We start from the raw sequence: 16,990 nt of genomic DNA, 5'->3' as shown, positions 1-16,990 counted from the left end.
CTTACAATTTCTACAGTAGAACTACCTCCGTCCGTCAGGTGGACCGCACTTATCACCTCGTCACTGGCTATTAAAAGGGGGTAATATATCAAGACATTTTACATCATTAAAAGGGGTAATAAATCATGTCATTTAGCATCTTGAAAGGGGGTAATACATCAAGTTATACAACATCCAAAGGTATAGACATGTTCTTCTATTTCTAGTCAGAGGTTTTATTTCAAACATGAAAATGCTAAAATTTATATTCTTCCATTAATAGCTTAATACCATAAACTATCGAGAGAGTTGGGTAATAACCGACTGACGCTTTTGAAAACTGTTGTAAAACCGAACCTCTTTCTTTAATGAGAATATCATTATTATCTGTATCCGTTACATACAGTTGTAGATTCATGTATATATACATTCGTTACACATACACTCATACATATTTGTGATATTTGTGTAGATTTCATATTAACACAGTGTTTTCATAATGATAAATTATGAATGTTTTCCTAAGTGCGGCATCCTTTCCAGTTATGGTGCATCTGCCACCATCTCAAAGACATGTTCTGTCCCTCAAAACTCGTTCTGTCATAATTATTCCTCCAGCGCCAGTGACCTCAAGACTGTCCGTATGGCGTAATGCAACATTAACTCACAAACTCACTCGATCCATCAAACCCGTTCTCAATACAACTCATAGAAATTACTTGTTCATGCCTGGAATGGTTGTTCCGACTTCTTCGTGACCAGTACAGCAGTCGCTGGTGTTTACGATGGTGCTGAACCGCGTGTGTCTGTAGGTATGAGCTCCCAGCTTGGTGAGTGGTCTCCTGGACGCCCTACAGCAAGGCATCACGGACGCCAATGCCTGTCTGAATCTGCTGGACCCGACTGTATAGATGATAGGGTTCAAGGCACAACTAAGCTTCGCGAACATGGTTGGAATGCACGAGGCAGCAATAGGTACGTTTATCCTCAGCACAGACAGAAGGGAAAACAGTGCATATGGAGTCCATACCGTGAAGAAGGATATCACCATCACTATACATATCTGTAATGAGAAAAAGCCAATATGTAGAAAATGTCACAGGCTTACACAAAGGAGCTATTAAAACAGATGAGCTTTGAAGCAAACATATTATATGTATATTATAATAAAAACATTAATAACAAAGAAAATGACAATAGTTAGAGAGTTTAGCAATATTCCAGCGACATCAGAGGATTTGTATTATCGGTAACAACAAAGTCACCAATAAGGAGAACACCAGATTGCTTTGATGATTGTGCAGATGTTTTCTAAACAATATGACGGAAGACGTATCGAATACTTATAGTGAATATTGTATTTCAGATACTGGAATATTTGGTGGATCTGTCAAGGCGTATATGTTGACAGGGGTACTGGGTCAGCATTAAATCCATAAGCCATGGCTTTAATCTCTTCATGTTATATGCGTGTCTGACGTATTCTACATGCATTATAAATAATGGTGCGAAGGCCCCGTGGTTGTGGATGCCCATTATGATGGAGGGTCAGCAAGATCATCCCTCTTTTATATCTGGGGGATATTTATTCTGGCATTCTTAATTTTGATTCAAAGATCCTAACTTGAACAAGACGATTGTGTTGTGTGGTTTATATTATGTTTAGGTCACGTGGATAAATCAGAGGAAGGCAACCAGTTTGTTGACCGTTACTGAGCGACGGCAAAGCGGCGATCTACCTAAAGTTCCTGAACAGCAATGGTTCTTGGCATAATTCCCTTAAAGGCGAGAATTTATGGATGTCAACATCTTTATTTGATGAACACGACGTTTCGGTATATTCTAACTCCTTCGTAGGTGAATCAGGGATAAGAATATACTCCGAAACGCGGTGTTCCTCAAATAAAGAAGTTGACATCATCACACCTCGCCTTGATGTGTATCACACCCGAATGCCATTCAAAGACTCCAAATTCCCTTGTTTTTTCAAATCCGAGGGGAAATCATTGATTCATAAAAAAGAAACATGTAAACAAGGAAGGCAGCATAATTGTGTGCACGTTGAATTCAAAGCTTCCAAGTTGGTTGGTTGTTGTTTAACGCCGCACTCAGCAGTATACCAGCTGTATGGCGGCGGTCTGTAAATGATCGAGTCTGGACCAGACAATCCAGTGATCAACAGCATGAGCCTCGATCTTCTTACTGAAGATAAATTCTCACCCGGACGTCGAGGATATCACATATGGTCATCTGAGTGAATTTCAGATTTACCCTTCCTTTCATTATTGGCATATTGTCCTAAACGTTTGAAGAGAGAGATGTAACGTTATCTGTGGCGTGGCCACATCGTGTAGTGACATATGGATAAAGGAGGCCCAGCAAAATACCTCTCTTTTTACGAATTTATAGGAAACTTTAGAATTCAGAACAAAGGGAATGGATAAGCTTCAGAAACAAGTCGCAAGTTGACGCTAATGATGCATGACAAAGATTTAGTATTATCACCATGGTAACTTGTATGCCACCAAACCTCGTGAGACAGATGAAATGGAACATGGAATACAATAAATAATACAAGTCCGGATGTCAGAAATAGAATAGTGACAGAAAGAGGATGTTATGTATATATATAATCTCTGCTGAGTATTAATTCTAGGTGCTGTAGTCAAGTAACTTGCTGATAATTTACTTCTACTTATAAGTACCTTTCTCCGCAGCACTGCAATAGACAAAATTGAGCAGTCTGAAACGTTTATCACATTTTGTCTACAACCACAGAATACTGATGAACAACTGCTGACCCTTTACAAACCACACAATTACACGTTGAAAGAAAGGATTTTAGCGTGTGGAGAGAGATTCTGGAAGATGACCCACTTGTTAACCTGCCACCAGCACCACACAGGAAAACACTGACGGTGTCCAGTGTCTGAACAGACATTGAACAATAGGCGAATTACAGCCCATGAATTAGGTGACACCAGGGGTGTCTGGCGTCAGTCAATGGGAACAATCCTTCCAGAACGTCTACATACGTCAGTTCGTAGAAAGCTGTTAGGTGAAATAAAGGCGCTGCAGCCATCCACATCTAATGTTGACCAAATATAATCGTAACCAAGAACATTGTAGTCACTGGTGATGGGACCTTGACCCATGATCCCGAAGAAAATAATATTCCATGAAGAGGAAACCCATCGCGTCTCCGATGCTTACAAAAATCAACCAGGTCCATTGAGAATGTTATGGTACCTTTGTTTCTGTCAGCAATGCTTACCATATGTTAATTATTTCCCACATCGAAAAGAGTTCATAAAAGTGATGAATTGTGGCAAACGCTTGCTTGGTGTTCTCCATCAAGACAATATTTCTGTTCACGTGATGCAATAGCCGCTGTACGGGAATCTGGATGGGAGCGTCTATTCCCGTCAACGTATTGACAAGATCTTGCCCCAAGGTACAACCATATATAAATAAACTGAGAAAAAACACTGGAGTGCAAACAGTTTTAACCGGGACCAAAGACATTTTTTTCACAAAAATGGATAACTGACCAGGAGTGAAGATGGAATAGCTATTTTGAACTTCAAGGAAACGTTATCTCACTGTTCGATGCGGGATTTTCATTTCAGCCAGACTGAATCAAGTTGAATCTGGATCGACTTTGAATATACAGCTAACTTTTACTTTCAAGTAAGACTTGCTATGAGGTAAAGCAGATCTTACCTGCTTATGTCAAGTCTGCTTTGAAGTTTTGCCACCAAGATGTTACTTTGAATCATCAATGAAAAACGCCTATTTGTGGTTTTGAACTATATCAAATAATTGTCATGTAAAATTGAAAACTGAACAACATGAATTCTTGTAACCCAGTGTAATCCGGTGAGGTTCAGGCCCAGGTGATAAAGACAAGACTAAACTGACGTGTTTAGTTGATATATATTACATTCATAGAACATCATACGATATTTGAAATACAAAGATAAACACTGGAGGATGGAATAATGAATGATAGTAAAGTACATTTTGTGATTCTCACACACAGATAACGATATCATATCACAAATGAACACTGACTGCTAACTTTAGTGAAGTGTTGCAGTTATACATATTATTCTCTTAAACACATTTGCTGATAAATTAAGGTTGGGGCGAAGTAGATTATGGAAAGGATTCCAACCCTCCCTACTGACTGTTACGCACAATATAAAAACCAGCCTTAAAATTAATATAAAGGACGTGTAAAGGAACATCATGGAGGACTTTGTAAAATGCATACTTGTATTCCTTTGATGGAACTGGAGTAGCGGTAATCGATACTAGCGAACCACTACATGTGCTGCTGTAGACAGCATGGTGTTGACCCTGACACTGATGTGGTCATGTCTCAAGTACAACACTGCCAATCAGAGGGCCGTGGACACTGGCTCAGTAGGTCAGGGTCAGGTATGGAACAATTGGGGCACCTTAATTGAAGGAGGCCACGGGTTATGCAACTTTTTATCGCAATTCACTAGCCTACAATTCCTGCAATACTGCTTGTTTAAATGGTCTTCCATTAACACTCACGTTTTCACCTTCGCTGACAGAAAGGTATCATCGCGGTTTACATTATGTAGATGTGATGATTTCTTCCTCTAGAAATAGGAAAGGGTGGGATAAGTGTGTGTGTGTGCGTGCGTGCGTGCGTGCGTGCGCGTGCGTGCGTGCGTGTGTGTGTGTGTGTGTGTCCATGCATTCACTGACATTTACCTATGGTGAAACCAATACACGACACTCTCGTGGAAGTAAAATGGGTCGGCTTCGGCATGGGTCGGCTTCGTCCGTTACTCAGTAATTATCATACGCTATTGATATTGCTCATGTTATATTTGGGTTTACACTTTCTGAGTAAAGTACAGATTCTAGTACTTTTGTTGGGATGACTCCCATCCGGGATTCGATCAAGTGCCTGACTCTGAGAGTGTGGATTCGAATCCCAGATTGGACTTCACCCAACAAAAGTACTAGAATCTCTACTTTACTGAGAAAGACATATCCCAAATATACTATGTGTTACATTTGCCCACTTTCCAAATGACAGTAATAATAATAATAATGGTCCATTAATATTGCGCGTTTATCCATGCACATTGCATGCTCAAAGCGCTGACATATTACCCCTGGTCAACGAGTACAGAACACTCCATGTGGAGAATACAACCGGTCGCCTGTCAGGCGCTCAAGGTTCAAATTCAGACTACCTGGTGGACAGGCAAATTTGAACAAACTCACTTGCCTACGGTGAGACCACATGCGTCACATGTGCTTCGTTGTGGGGCAGGACTGAAGTCCTAGATACTTTCAGGAGTCAAGCTGCCAAACACGGTCACCCATCCGAGGACTGTCCGTGACCAACGTTGCTTAACTTCAACTGATTGTGACCTGAGCTCTACGCACAGGACCACACACCGCCACAGTCTGAGTGTGTATTGATGTTGCTAATAGTTAATAAAATGTTGTTTCCTTAAGGTAAAAGCAGTTGCCGAAACAGACAAAACATATTTGTCAATAAGTGTAAATTCCATATTTACTCAAAACCATTGATCACATCCGAAAAGAAACAATTGAACGTCTAACGTCCAATATTCTCTTCTCCCAAATTACCTTTCACACGAATCTGTCATTAAGCACAATTGTGACATTTACATTTACAAAACGTATGTATAAACTGCGCATGAAATTATCATTAGTGCCACTTTGAATATGATTTTCAAAAATAAGATTTTGAAGCATACACGTGAGAAAACAGTCAAATGTTGGATGACTCTCCATAGGTCTGCAACAAAGTCTCTTTGTTCTGTTGACTACTTTTAAATGAGATTTCTTGTGATCGTCAAAATGCTTTCTATCAATAATTCTTCTCACCTCCTTACTCACTGGCACTTATTTTTCATGACAATTGAGTTATTACCGTGCGCTACTGTTATAGCAAAACACGCTAACGCTGATTCAGTGATCATCCAATTTTCATTACTATGTTGTTTTTTAAGTATTTTAGGAGACTGGTTATTCTCTGGCGCTGACGTGTTCAATTTACACTTGAACTATACTGAAGAGGAAGAGTTTCTTCATCTCGATTCATTCCAATGAATGTGAAGTAGTGGCGTCATGTAAAATACACTCTGACTGTTCTCAGTCTCTCTGGCTCCACATCGCTCATTGCTGCCTATATTAGAAGTCTATGGATTTGGATTTGTTTGGCAAGAACAGATGGTTCGAAGTGAAACGCTATTTTTAAATGAATTTCTTGGTAGACTCAAAGTTTCGTATCAACAGGACTGGCATTCTGCACTAATAAAAGGCACAAAAACATTTGGATACACGTTGTTTAAACCTATGTTCGGTGTTGAATCTTATATCTTCATAGTTAGCTATTTTAAACATAGACGTGCGCTTGCTCAGTTTAGATCGGGGTCTCATAAACTACGAATAGAAACTGGCAGGTATATTGGTGAGGCTAGAAATGACAGATTATGTAATATCTGTAAATTGCCATATATAGAAGATGAATATCACTTCTTACTTATTTGTAATAAATATCAAGTATTGCGGCGACTGTATATACCTTTACACTTTTATGAATATCCAACAATCCAAAAATTTAATACGCTTCTGCAATCATCAAATGCAAGCATCTTAAAACATTTATCGGCATATATATATCAAGCTTTGTTACTGAGACAGTCCTCATTATAACATATTTTCTCACTCTGTAATTCTCAAAGTGTAACCTGGGCCTATGGCCTATATTACTTTTCTGAAATAAACCACCATATAGAACACACACTGTTATTACCAATTTGTGTTCGTTATTGAATAAATGAGTCGTCTTTTGCCCTACACATACGGGGACAGTTACATGCAACTATAGCTATGATTATTCTGTGTATGGTGATCTGGATCCCTGTTCTATTGGACCACCGAGCGCCAACTGTTATTCAGCTGTCACATTACAAGGGAAATCACACCACCATGCCATCCGCTGATGGCAGGGACCAATCGGAAGTTTTCCATTGACCACATTTAAATCATTTCAAATGTTGGAGATGATGACTTACAATAACCATGCAGTACACTCACGGGAATACAAACTGGTTGTTATTATGAAGCAGAATTATGCATTTGCATTTTTACTTCGAATGGTGGTATTCTACATCGAACACTCCAGATTTAGCCACGTAAAAATGTTGTGTGTTTCTTTCGGCTACATCAGAGAAGAAGTACAAAATACGGGACAATAGCATACAAAAACAACAACATACACTATATTTAAATACCATGTTCATCTGTATGAAAATGGAAACTGCATATGAAGATGCTGGTAGGAAATATATAGCAACAAAACCCTTCCTTGTCTATCTGAAATCTCTGCCATATGGAGATTGTAAGATCCCGACTAAGTCAAAAGCGTGTGTTAATTAAGCTTCAAGAAGGTGAATACTGACATACGGCCAAACCCATAAATATGTCAGAAGATTTCCCTTTACACATGAATGATGACATAGTGTTTTATATATACCTAACCAGTAACTGTTGTAAGGAAGGGTTATGAGATATCATATTACATTACAGTTTGCAGATTGCAAAAGTCTTCGACTTACAACAGTTATCCAGCAACATCGTTAATTACGCCGACCGTTTTTATTGATGACAACTTAGTGCTACATCTTCTGTTCGGATATGTATGTTTGAGGACAAAACGATGATGCGATGTTTTTTTTGTTTTTTTACGTCTGTTCTTGAGACCCGGAAGTCAGTAACTATTCACAGACATATGACTGAATTGAATCATACTGTAATTTGTCCTACTATATTATTGAATATTGTACAAGCCCCAGCTTCCAAGGAATAATCGAGTATACGCTTTCGTCGAACATCGCAAATAACGTCATACGACTCTTGTCGTTCAATAAATCCATGACAGTAGTTGACATTAAGAACTGAAAAATGTCGCTATATAGATATTAGGAACATTAACTGATATTTGATTAGTGACGTAAAACTAACAAAGAAACGTGTCCTCAGTGCCCATTACTGAAAGAAAGATTTTCATTTTGGAATGATGAATACCTAAACTTAATTTCTCATCCTGTCTCGGTTAAAGTTGTGTTAAATTATCTAAGGGTGAGATCGATAAGTGAACAGTGACATATGTGAGTATAATGGGTTTAAAGATACAACGAAACAACGACCACAGACTTCTGGTTCGACTCAGAGGCGCTCCTTTCTATAGCGTTATGCTAATCAGCTAAATAATAATAATGTGTCCATTTATATAGCGCCAAACTCCACACTAGGTATGCTCATAGCTCTAACAATCAAGGCCATTATTACCCCGGATAACCCAAGCTGCCAGTTAGGCGCTAGAAGGTTATAGTCATATGACTTTTTTCCACCGGGTACCCATTTTCCTTCTGGGTGAACAGAGACAATTTTGAACAAACTCACTTGCCTAAGGTGAGACCACATGTGTCACATGTGCTTCGTTGTGGGGCAGGACTCAAGTCCTAGAAACTCTCAGGAGTCAAGCTGCCAAACACGGTCACCCATCCAAGGACTCTCCGAGCTCGACGCTGCTTAACTTCACCGATTTGTTACCTGAGCTTTAAGCACAGGACCACGAGTCCACCAATGCACATGTCATGACGAACAGAACGGAAAAGTAAGAGAAATATGTAAATCGCGGTTCTCTGGTATACACATGATGTACCAGAACATAATTATTGTCAAGTGTCAAATGGGTTCAATTAGTAATAAAGAGGTGAGTACATTAGTTGTCCTGGAATCAGATTATCGTAGTTCCAAAAGTGCATTGATAAAATTACCAGCACTGTGTTAGCGCCACACATGTTGCTTTGGGATTTGATAAAGCCGCTACACCTCTTGGAGCTTTCCTGTCGCTGACACACGGGAATATAACTGAATAATGTTCACCCGCTTACTCTTCATTTAGTCCATAATGCTTTTATAAGTATTCCCTCTCGTTGTATAAACGTTGATTTGACAACGGTGGCCGGGACGTGTCAGACGACGTTTCTGTTTCAAATTCCCCCTTGATGAAATACAACTATCGCCAACAAAACAGATACGCTATGCTTCATCTTATCACTATGCACCAAAGTATGTTCCATACAATAGTAATCAAATATCATTCAAATAGTTTCCTTATACTACGATATGTAGCACGTCAAAGCCAGAGAAAAACGGCAAGAGACAAATGCTGAATAGATCACCATAAATGAAGTCCAGAAAATACGTGTCACTTTAAAACAAAATCATCAGTCTACACCCGAAGGTTAATTCGTTCATTCTTAACGACGAAACACATCGTGTACCTCTGTATACATACTGCAACCAATTACAAGTTTTCAATTATAGACCAATTTAACGTGCAAGCAATTGCAAATAATTACATTGCCACGCACACACGTTTACTTACTGTCTTGAGAATGGATTGGTACGTAACGGCTTTGTAAGGATTTGAACTTGGTGTAAAGGTTATTTCAGTTTCCATCAGTTGGAACGTTCGAGCGATTATCGAATGAACAGTAATAGATCATACCAGGTGTTACTTCCAATCAGACAAGTACAAACCTAACTGAATATTTTGCAAATATGAAAATATATTTATAAAGATATCCTATATTCATCATAGTCACACGAAATATCGATTGACACCCTGGGCTAGTCCCTGAACAAACCCGCGGCACAGACGCACGCACGCCCACACGAATGCTCCTTAACGGGGCAGAAGAAATATATACCTACTAATTGTACTCTAAAAACATGGGATATGTCTTTGGTTATTGATGACTCAAGTGTTTATGATGATGGAATCATACTGTAGACACCTTTCCATAGGACATTTATCAATGATTTTCAGTTATCCATTTATAATGTTCACAGCTATTATGTAGTGGTCGGACAGGATATACATGTTAGTGAGTTACAGCAGAGGTACAATTACCGTGTGAATTCGGAGGTTACAAGGAACAAAAACATTCCTGATCAAATCTAGAGTTTCTACGATCGCCAACACGTTATTGCTCTGCTGAAACACCAGAAGCTAGAAGACTTACAGCCTCGCATCATCATATTTACACGTAACCTAGTGACGATTCTCAGTTACAATTGGTCTTCACCAAACTTGCTTGTCGTAAGGGGCTCCATGGTTGATGCATGTCATCGCGGCACATTTGCTCATTATGTTAATCATCAGATTGTTTGGTCCATCGTCACATGACAGGAATATTGTTTTTTTAACAACAACCAAAAATAGAGTACACGTAAAAAAAAAGCTGATGTCTATAAGATTGCTTTTTGACCTACAACCATGGAAAACATAGACCTACTTACCGTAGTGACATTTCGTTCAACTTGCATCTTCTGGAACACCAATAGTTTTTCCATCTCAAGAAACCTTTCATTTGAAGTCAGTCCGAAACGCAGCGACCTTGCTTTAAACGTTATCTTTACGTAACAGAAGGTGATGATGACAATGTGAAGGACGTAACACGTTATTAGCGAGGACATGGAATATGAGGAATCTGAAAGCGTGTTCCCCTGCCAGTTTAAGTTACAGGATGTTCCGTAGGGTTCCAGTGTATAGCTGCTCCAACCAACCAGGGGTAAAGAAGTCCAGATGAAGGCATGGCCCCATATTCCACCAATGACGAATTTCATATATTGGACGTTGGTAAGGTAGTCTGAAATGCAAGTAGTGTCAGAGAGCAAATTTTAGTATTTTAATTTCAAAAGTGCATAGACTCAGGGGATTAAAAAAGGGAACACGAAAGTTTTTTGCATAAGAATATTTAGTTTAATTGGTTACATACACACATGGTGGCCTGTGTGTCACTTCAGTGTCACTGTACTGCCAAACAATTTCACCATAATCTTATTCTAATTTTATATGAAATACCTATTCGTAATTCTCAATGTCCACTTTTTGCATTTACCTCCCATAGTGACAGTTATTAATATCTCATATGAAAATGTGCCAAAACTTAAAGAAACCTTCAATTTTTCTTCATTTCTGATTCTTTTTATGAAAGTGGTTTCGGGTTAGAGAACCGCGCATGTGCAATGGAATGTTTTCTAATGGTTATTACTAATGGTTATTGTGACAAAGAGGAAATGAAGTGGCAGTTAAACTTCACGGTTGAAAGTATGCCATTTTAAACAATCTGTGGTGAAGTGATATCTATACCTTTCGTCGATAAAGAGAACATAAAACCAACTAACTAGATCATGATAATGGCACAAATGTCAGGGAACATAGATTAAGATGCTTTCTAAGATGCTTCTGTGAAAAGATCAAAGGCGCCGACAGTACTTTATTTAAGAAATACAGTTCGCTCTACCACCATGTATAGTGTAATAAAACACACTTTCGCCCTGAACTATTATAGTTAAAGTACGAGGACGCTTGCGTCCGAGTACTTTAACGTTATAATAGTTCACGGCGAAAGTGTGCTTTATTACACTATACATGGTGGAAGAGCGAAATGTATTTCTTTTCTAAGATGCCAAATTTAATTCTTTCTAAGGACAATTACAATTAATTTAAGGCAGAAAACAAACGACGGTGACCTAAATTAAGAATCCTCGCACAGCGCTAACTGGCGCGCTGTTCTATTGATGCGTCTGCCCCCCTGCGTTAAGACGAACGTTACCAGAAAAAAAACAAATGATAACAGTTTGATGACGGTTTACGTTCGGATTAAATATCTTCTCTGAATTATTTTAATTACATCTGTCATTAACGTAAACCATAAGGGGCAATATGAACGTCGCATTTCTACTACCAACGTAAGTTTAAATCAGTACATCCAGATCAAGCGACATTCCACGATTGCATTGTGGGAACGTAAACATTGCGAACGTTACCGCGTCGCTGAAAACATGTGAATCGAATTGACTCATTTTAACCGTCGTAAAACATAAACGTAATGTTTCCACCAGTGATGTTAGCTGCGTGAAGCAACTGCAAACCAAGAAACGGGATGCAACGGAGTAGTTTACTTTAGAGGCCGTACGAGGTGATGACAACTGACATGCATCGTGACGTCGCTTACATTGTGACGTAATGTAAAATGGTTCGATTACGCGAAATATATTAATCTATACTTGTGGAGTTAAATGAAGGTTTTGCCTTGTCTATTTTCAGTATCTATTATGTAAAGAATTCTAGTACTGAGGTTGCATAGTGCCATTTATCATCCAAAACTGTGTTCCACAGTAGAAATCGCCTTTGTGAGATCAGACGATATCTCCTAGGAGATATCGTTTTGACAGTAGATTTTGTACAATGTCCTGACAATGCTATGACGTCATGAACTTGTTGACGTCACAATGTTATGACATCACTGCACTGCAATTTTAATGGCAGAACTGTGTTCAGAGATGTACATTTTTCATTGAAAACTAATGAAGAGTGATTTTTGATGATATATAGAATCTCACCCTCGTGTCTTCTGATGTCAAATATATCAACACTTGTTGATAAAAGTAAAAATATCCTCGGCAAGCCTCGGATTTTGTTACTTTATCAACTCTTGGTGATATATTTGATATCAAAAGACACTCGGGTGATATTAGCGAGGATACATTAACTACTCACTGTACTGTGGCTTGCAGACAAAGGTGTATCTGAAGATGGCGATGACGAGCATGGTGTTAATGCTGACCATGCTGAGCAAGAAGATGATGTAAGCAGAGAAGATGCAGCCAAATTCGCCAAATAACCATCTGAAACAAGAGTGGATACATGATACACGATGAAATAAGGCGACTTAGCCCCAAATTTTTTACACAAACCAGTTCTAGTCACGTTGCTAAAAAGTCAATACTAGTCACATTGGTACAAAGTAATTATTTAGTACGTTGCTAACAAACGTGTTTATTCTATTAACAGGTACAATTAAGTTTTCGAATCTGTGATATTGCTGACACTGGTGGAGACTAGTGTGTATGGTTTACAGGTGTACATGGCTGTTTCTACCTGTAATTATCCGGGTAGGAAGTGGTCTTCAGGAACGTCTGAACTTGGCAGATCAATATTCATGATACCTACAGTTAAATTGTCTCATTCATACTTAACTATTTACACATCGCCATCATATAGCGTGGCTATTGCCGAGAGCGCCGAGAGTATGTAGTGTGGCAATCTGAAAGGTTTCATTAATGGGATTAAATGTCACCCAGCTATGAAAGTGTTTCTAGTTTTCACAAAATACAAGTGTGAAGACGACTGTATCCGCTGTATAGTGAAGGTATGTAAAGCATCAGTACGAGGCAGCAGTTTGTCGAGGTGCTGACAAGACTAGTTTATGAATACCAACGACACATGAATACCCTACTCAGACACATTATACTGACTCCGAGCCGACCAGTCCTTGTTGTACCCATTAATGCCGAGCGCCAGGCAGGGACCAACAAGTACCATATTTTAACGTCTTTTGGTATGACGCGGTCGGGGATCGAACCCGCGACCTTCCGCTCTCCGGGCGGACGCTCTAACCACTACACCACGGAGGCGGTCTTAAAGAACGAACTTTCACGACATCCAGAATGTAAACAAGTGCACCCTGTACTGATCTCTACCGTACATTGCTGTGTTCAGGTCGGGAGTGGTTGGTGTTTGTTTCTTTATTCTGATGGTAACCCTTTCCTTAAAACTGCGTTTATTGGTTTCATTGAAGCATGGAACAGGAACCCGGATCAGAGTTTTCTGGTTTGCGGGTTCACGGACTAATGTTTAAGATGAAAGCAGATATCGAGCAATCAAACTATTTTGATGACGCCTGGCCAATCTGACCAATGACGGCACTCCTGACCCTCAATTAGCCCATCAGTGCTGTTTCCGGGATAAGGCCGGACTGGGAAGTCATCCATCAAAGGTCAAACACAATACCCTAGCAGACTCTAGTTTTCTCATCACTCAGTAGTACATTTCCCGAGAACTAAGGCGACCACACTGATGACTCTCTTCCAAAACGGCATGGACAGGATGAAAACTCTTCTGATGGATGAAGGATGCCGTCTTGACTGTACAGCGTGATACTGGCGAGTGACCGAACGTACTTCCGAGATTCAGGCTGAGGCTGTGGGACTGTCTTCTTACAATTACGGGGCATTCCCACAACTATGAAACTCAGTTACCATTAGTTGAAGAAATTCTTAAAGGGATGATGAGCGTTGGGATTATTGGCACAATAGTACCTTTCTCTTGATGCGTATCTCTTGAAATGTCAACAATGACCATATCGGGATAAGCATCACTATTTGAGCTGACTTGTTTACAACTGGTTAGGGTTTGGTTTGTTAAAAAGCGAAAAAAAATTACATGGTTTACTTTTGGTAATATTTTACAATTCAATATTCATGTAAAGATTTTATCCCACCAGTTGCAATATCTTTTTTCAAAACAAGTCTTAAATGGGCAGTTAAAGGCTGGTACAACATGAGGACATATAACTGGTATAAGATGAAGAGCATGAATCATCCCTGAAATTCGGTTGCCAATAATGTTCAGTATTCCAGTAGGATTACAAGATACGAAAATTGGGATCATGTCTACTTCCAGCGTAAAGGATCGAACCGCGGCTATCGATGGCACGAACTGTCTGCTTACCCACTAAGCTACCCCAACAACGAGGTTGGTTATGCCATGACTTCAAACTGGACTGATTTACCCTTCATGTCCTTCAGATCCACTGAGTGAATTAGATATCAGGCTGTTTTCGCAATATTCCAAGAATACCGGTTATACATGACTAAGTTAGTAGGTAATTTCTTTGTCCAGATTCAAATTTCCTGTATCAATTCCAGAGTTCTAAATATGGATCCAATATAGATCCAAGACATTTGCTAAACACTGTGCACATTTGCAGATGTACCGACCTTTCAGCGAATCCAGACGCCGCCGTCAGGGGATATGCGATGACCGCTACACAGAGGTCCGCCAGGGCAAGGTTTAAGATGAGGTGGTTGAAACTCTTGCATAGCATGCGCTTCATCAGGACAACCAGGATCACACACGTGTTTCCAACCATTGCCAACACACCTGGTCAATACAGATGAGACATCAAATTAATGGAATCTTCTGAAGCCACATGTTGATCTAACAAGCTCATAGAAGGGTGGATGGGTAGATGTACAGATAGATAGAACTGATTGATGGACATGATAGACGGTTTCAAATAACAATATACATAACCAGTCTTTCTGAACACAGATACAGATAACGGCAACACAAACAATACTTTTTGTCAGTTATTTTTGCAAATAAACACATTTATTTCCCAAACCCCTCCCATATAAAAGCGAGGCAACATCTTCCATCATTATTATAATTCTCTTCAAAAGCAGTCAGTTGCTCCAAACATCATAAACAGAGGACTGCTGTATTACTAGAATTTGTTTACTTTACATGCATGAATCAATACTAGATGGTTATGACACCAGGTGTTCGTTAAGAAACTCGCAAAAGAATCTATGCCATGGCACCATTTCATTAATCCAACTCACCTAAAACTGTCAAATATACTCCAGTGGCCAAGTAACCTTCCGAGGAAAGCCTCTCTGTGATGAACAGCTGAGAACCGTTAAAGCGTCCCTCGCCGTTCATCGTGAAGATTCATATGACACTCTACCGTCCGTCCTTCTGCAATTATACGCGTACACATCAATGTTTTGTATGTAGGCCGTCAATAGCGTGGGTTGTGACCCAGTCTTGCATAAGCAGATTTCAAGGTTAAGGTTAGAACAGCCTCCTGATGTTTATACCGTATTTACTCTAAATATCTGCATCATAAAATGATGAGGAATGTTTAAATAATGATGGGTTTATATAAGAGAGAGTGGGCAGAAATTGGATTTACCGCTGTAACATTGTTTAGTCAATTGGAAATGCATTGAAGGGATTGTCCGTAGTTACACCATTCATCAGTGTGCATGTTTATGGGGAATGTGCCTGATGGCGGGTTGACGATTTACGGAAACCAAAAGTGGATTAAGGTATTCACGGCCATTTCTCCCGAAGGAAGACCTCTGTTGTCACAACTTACTATCGTAAGCTTGGACGAACGCGAGAAAACGTTTCTTTGCATCTTGATATGTAAGGTTTAAGCTACAAATTCACTCCGATACCCTTTATAGGCAATTTCAAAGATCGCTTGCAGCCATAATTACATTAGTGGGTATACTTGTGTTTCGAGTCACCACGCTTGGACTATTTTTTCAAAGCGTTTTTATGGAATGAAATTCTTCTAAATATGTTACAATATACATAAAACAAAAATACATTGACATAGATGAAAGTTAACGCGCAAAAACATTGCGTCAACAAGCGTTTTCAAGCAAAGGCCTGTTTTCTGAATGAGCACAGATTGGCACATTTACGCCCGGGTCTTATTTGTGCTTACAGAAATGAGTGAGGTTGACCGACGGCATTGTGATTTTACCATCAGATCCAGAATGAATACCATTGTGTGTATCGATAAGCAGGCTTGTCAGTATGTATCAAATGCCCTTTTAATCAACTGAGGTGATTTTTAATAATTGAGTTTAATTAATCAGTATTAGCCAATATTGAACGCTATCAGCATGCCTAGCCTAGGGGGAATGTTTCTGTTTGCTGTAGAGGAATAAAAACTTCAGTCAGATCGCATGAGCGCGTTTAGTCTGGGATGTTGATGCAACATTACATAGATCAGAGTTAGTTATGGACACAATGTATGGACACAGTTCAGACTGTGCTTTCAATACCAATATACTTAGTGTATGGATATTTCGTTAAACTATTTTGAACTTTTTAATTACTTTCAGGTAAAATTGTCACATTTTTAAAGTCGGTGTGTAATATATGGGTAATTTTGGCAAATTCGAATTCGGATTGACTGTACATATAACATATATAACCTACCGGTCAAAAGAAAGTATACCCGAGGAAACTGGATGTGACCAAAAC

At 39.3% G+C, this 16,990-nt stretch overlaps 1 protein-coding gene across 1 annotated transcript; it reads right to left on the bottom strand.

The window, feature by feature from the left end:
- Positions 1 to 538: 538 nt before the first annotated feature.
- Positions 539 to 15,675, bottom strand: LOC124263178 (rhodopsin, G0-coupled-like). The gene is made up of 5 exons (XM_046697750.1): positions 15,550 to 15,675; positions 14,923 to 15,085; positions 12,641 to 12,768; positions 10,375 to 10,724; positions 539 to 1,042 (listed from the first exon to the last, which is right to left on the bottom strand). Exons 1-5 carry the CDS (start codon positions 15,647 to 15,649, stop codon positions 695 to 697), a joined length of 1,089 nt encoding a protein of 362 aa, XP_046553706.1. The 5' UTR covers positions 15,650 to 15,675; the 3' UTR covers positions 539 to 694.
- Positions 15,676 to 16,990: the final 1,315 nt, after the last annotated feature.

Source organism: Haliotis rubra, unplaced genomic scaffold (genome assembly GCF_003918875.1).
Source record: "Haliotis rubra isolate DU_JTF1 unplaced genomic scaffold, ASM391887v1 Scf87, whole genome shotgun sequence".
In the NCBI taxonomy this organism is placed as follows: Eukaryota; Metazoa; Mollusca; class Gastropoda; order Lepetellida; family Haliotidae; genus Haliotis; species Haliotis rubra.
The sequence above is the reverse complement of the archived record's forward strand: the minus strand, read 5'-3'. Positions and strand labels throughout refer to the sequence as shown.

Coding starts and splice junctions, on each gene's coding strand:
- LOC124263178 (XM_046697750.1), bottom strand. CDS start 15,649: ATGAACGGCGAGGGACGCTTTAACGGTTCTCAGCTGTTCATCACAGAG. Junction 12,769..14,922: donor GCGTCTGGATTCGCTGAAAG/GTCGGTACATCT, acceptor CTCTTGTTTCAG/ATGGTTATTTGGCGAATTTG. Junction 1,043..10,374: donor TTGAACGAAATGTCACTACG/GTAAGTAGGTCT, acceptor TTCTCATTACAG/ATATGTATAGTGATGGTGAT.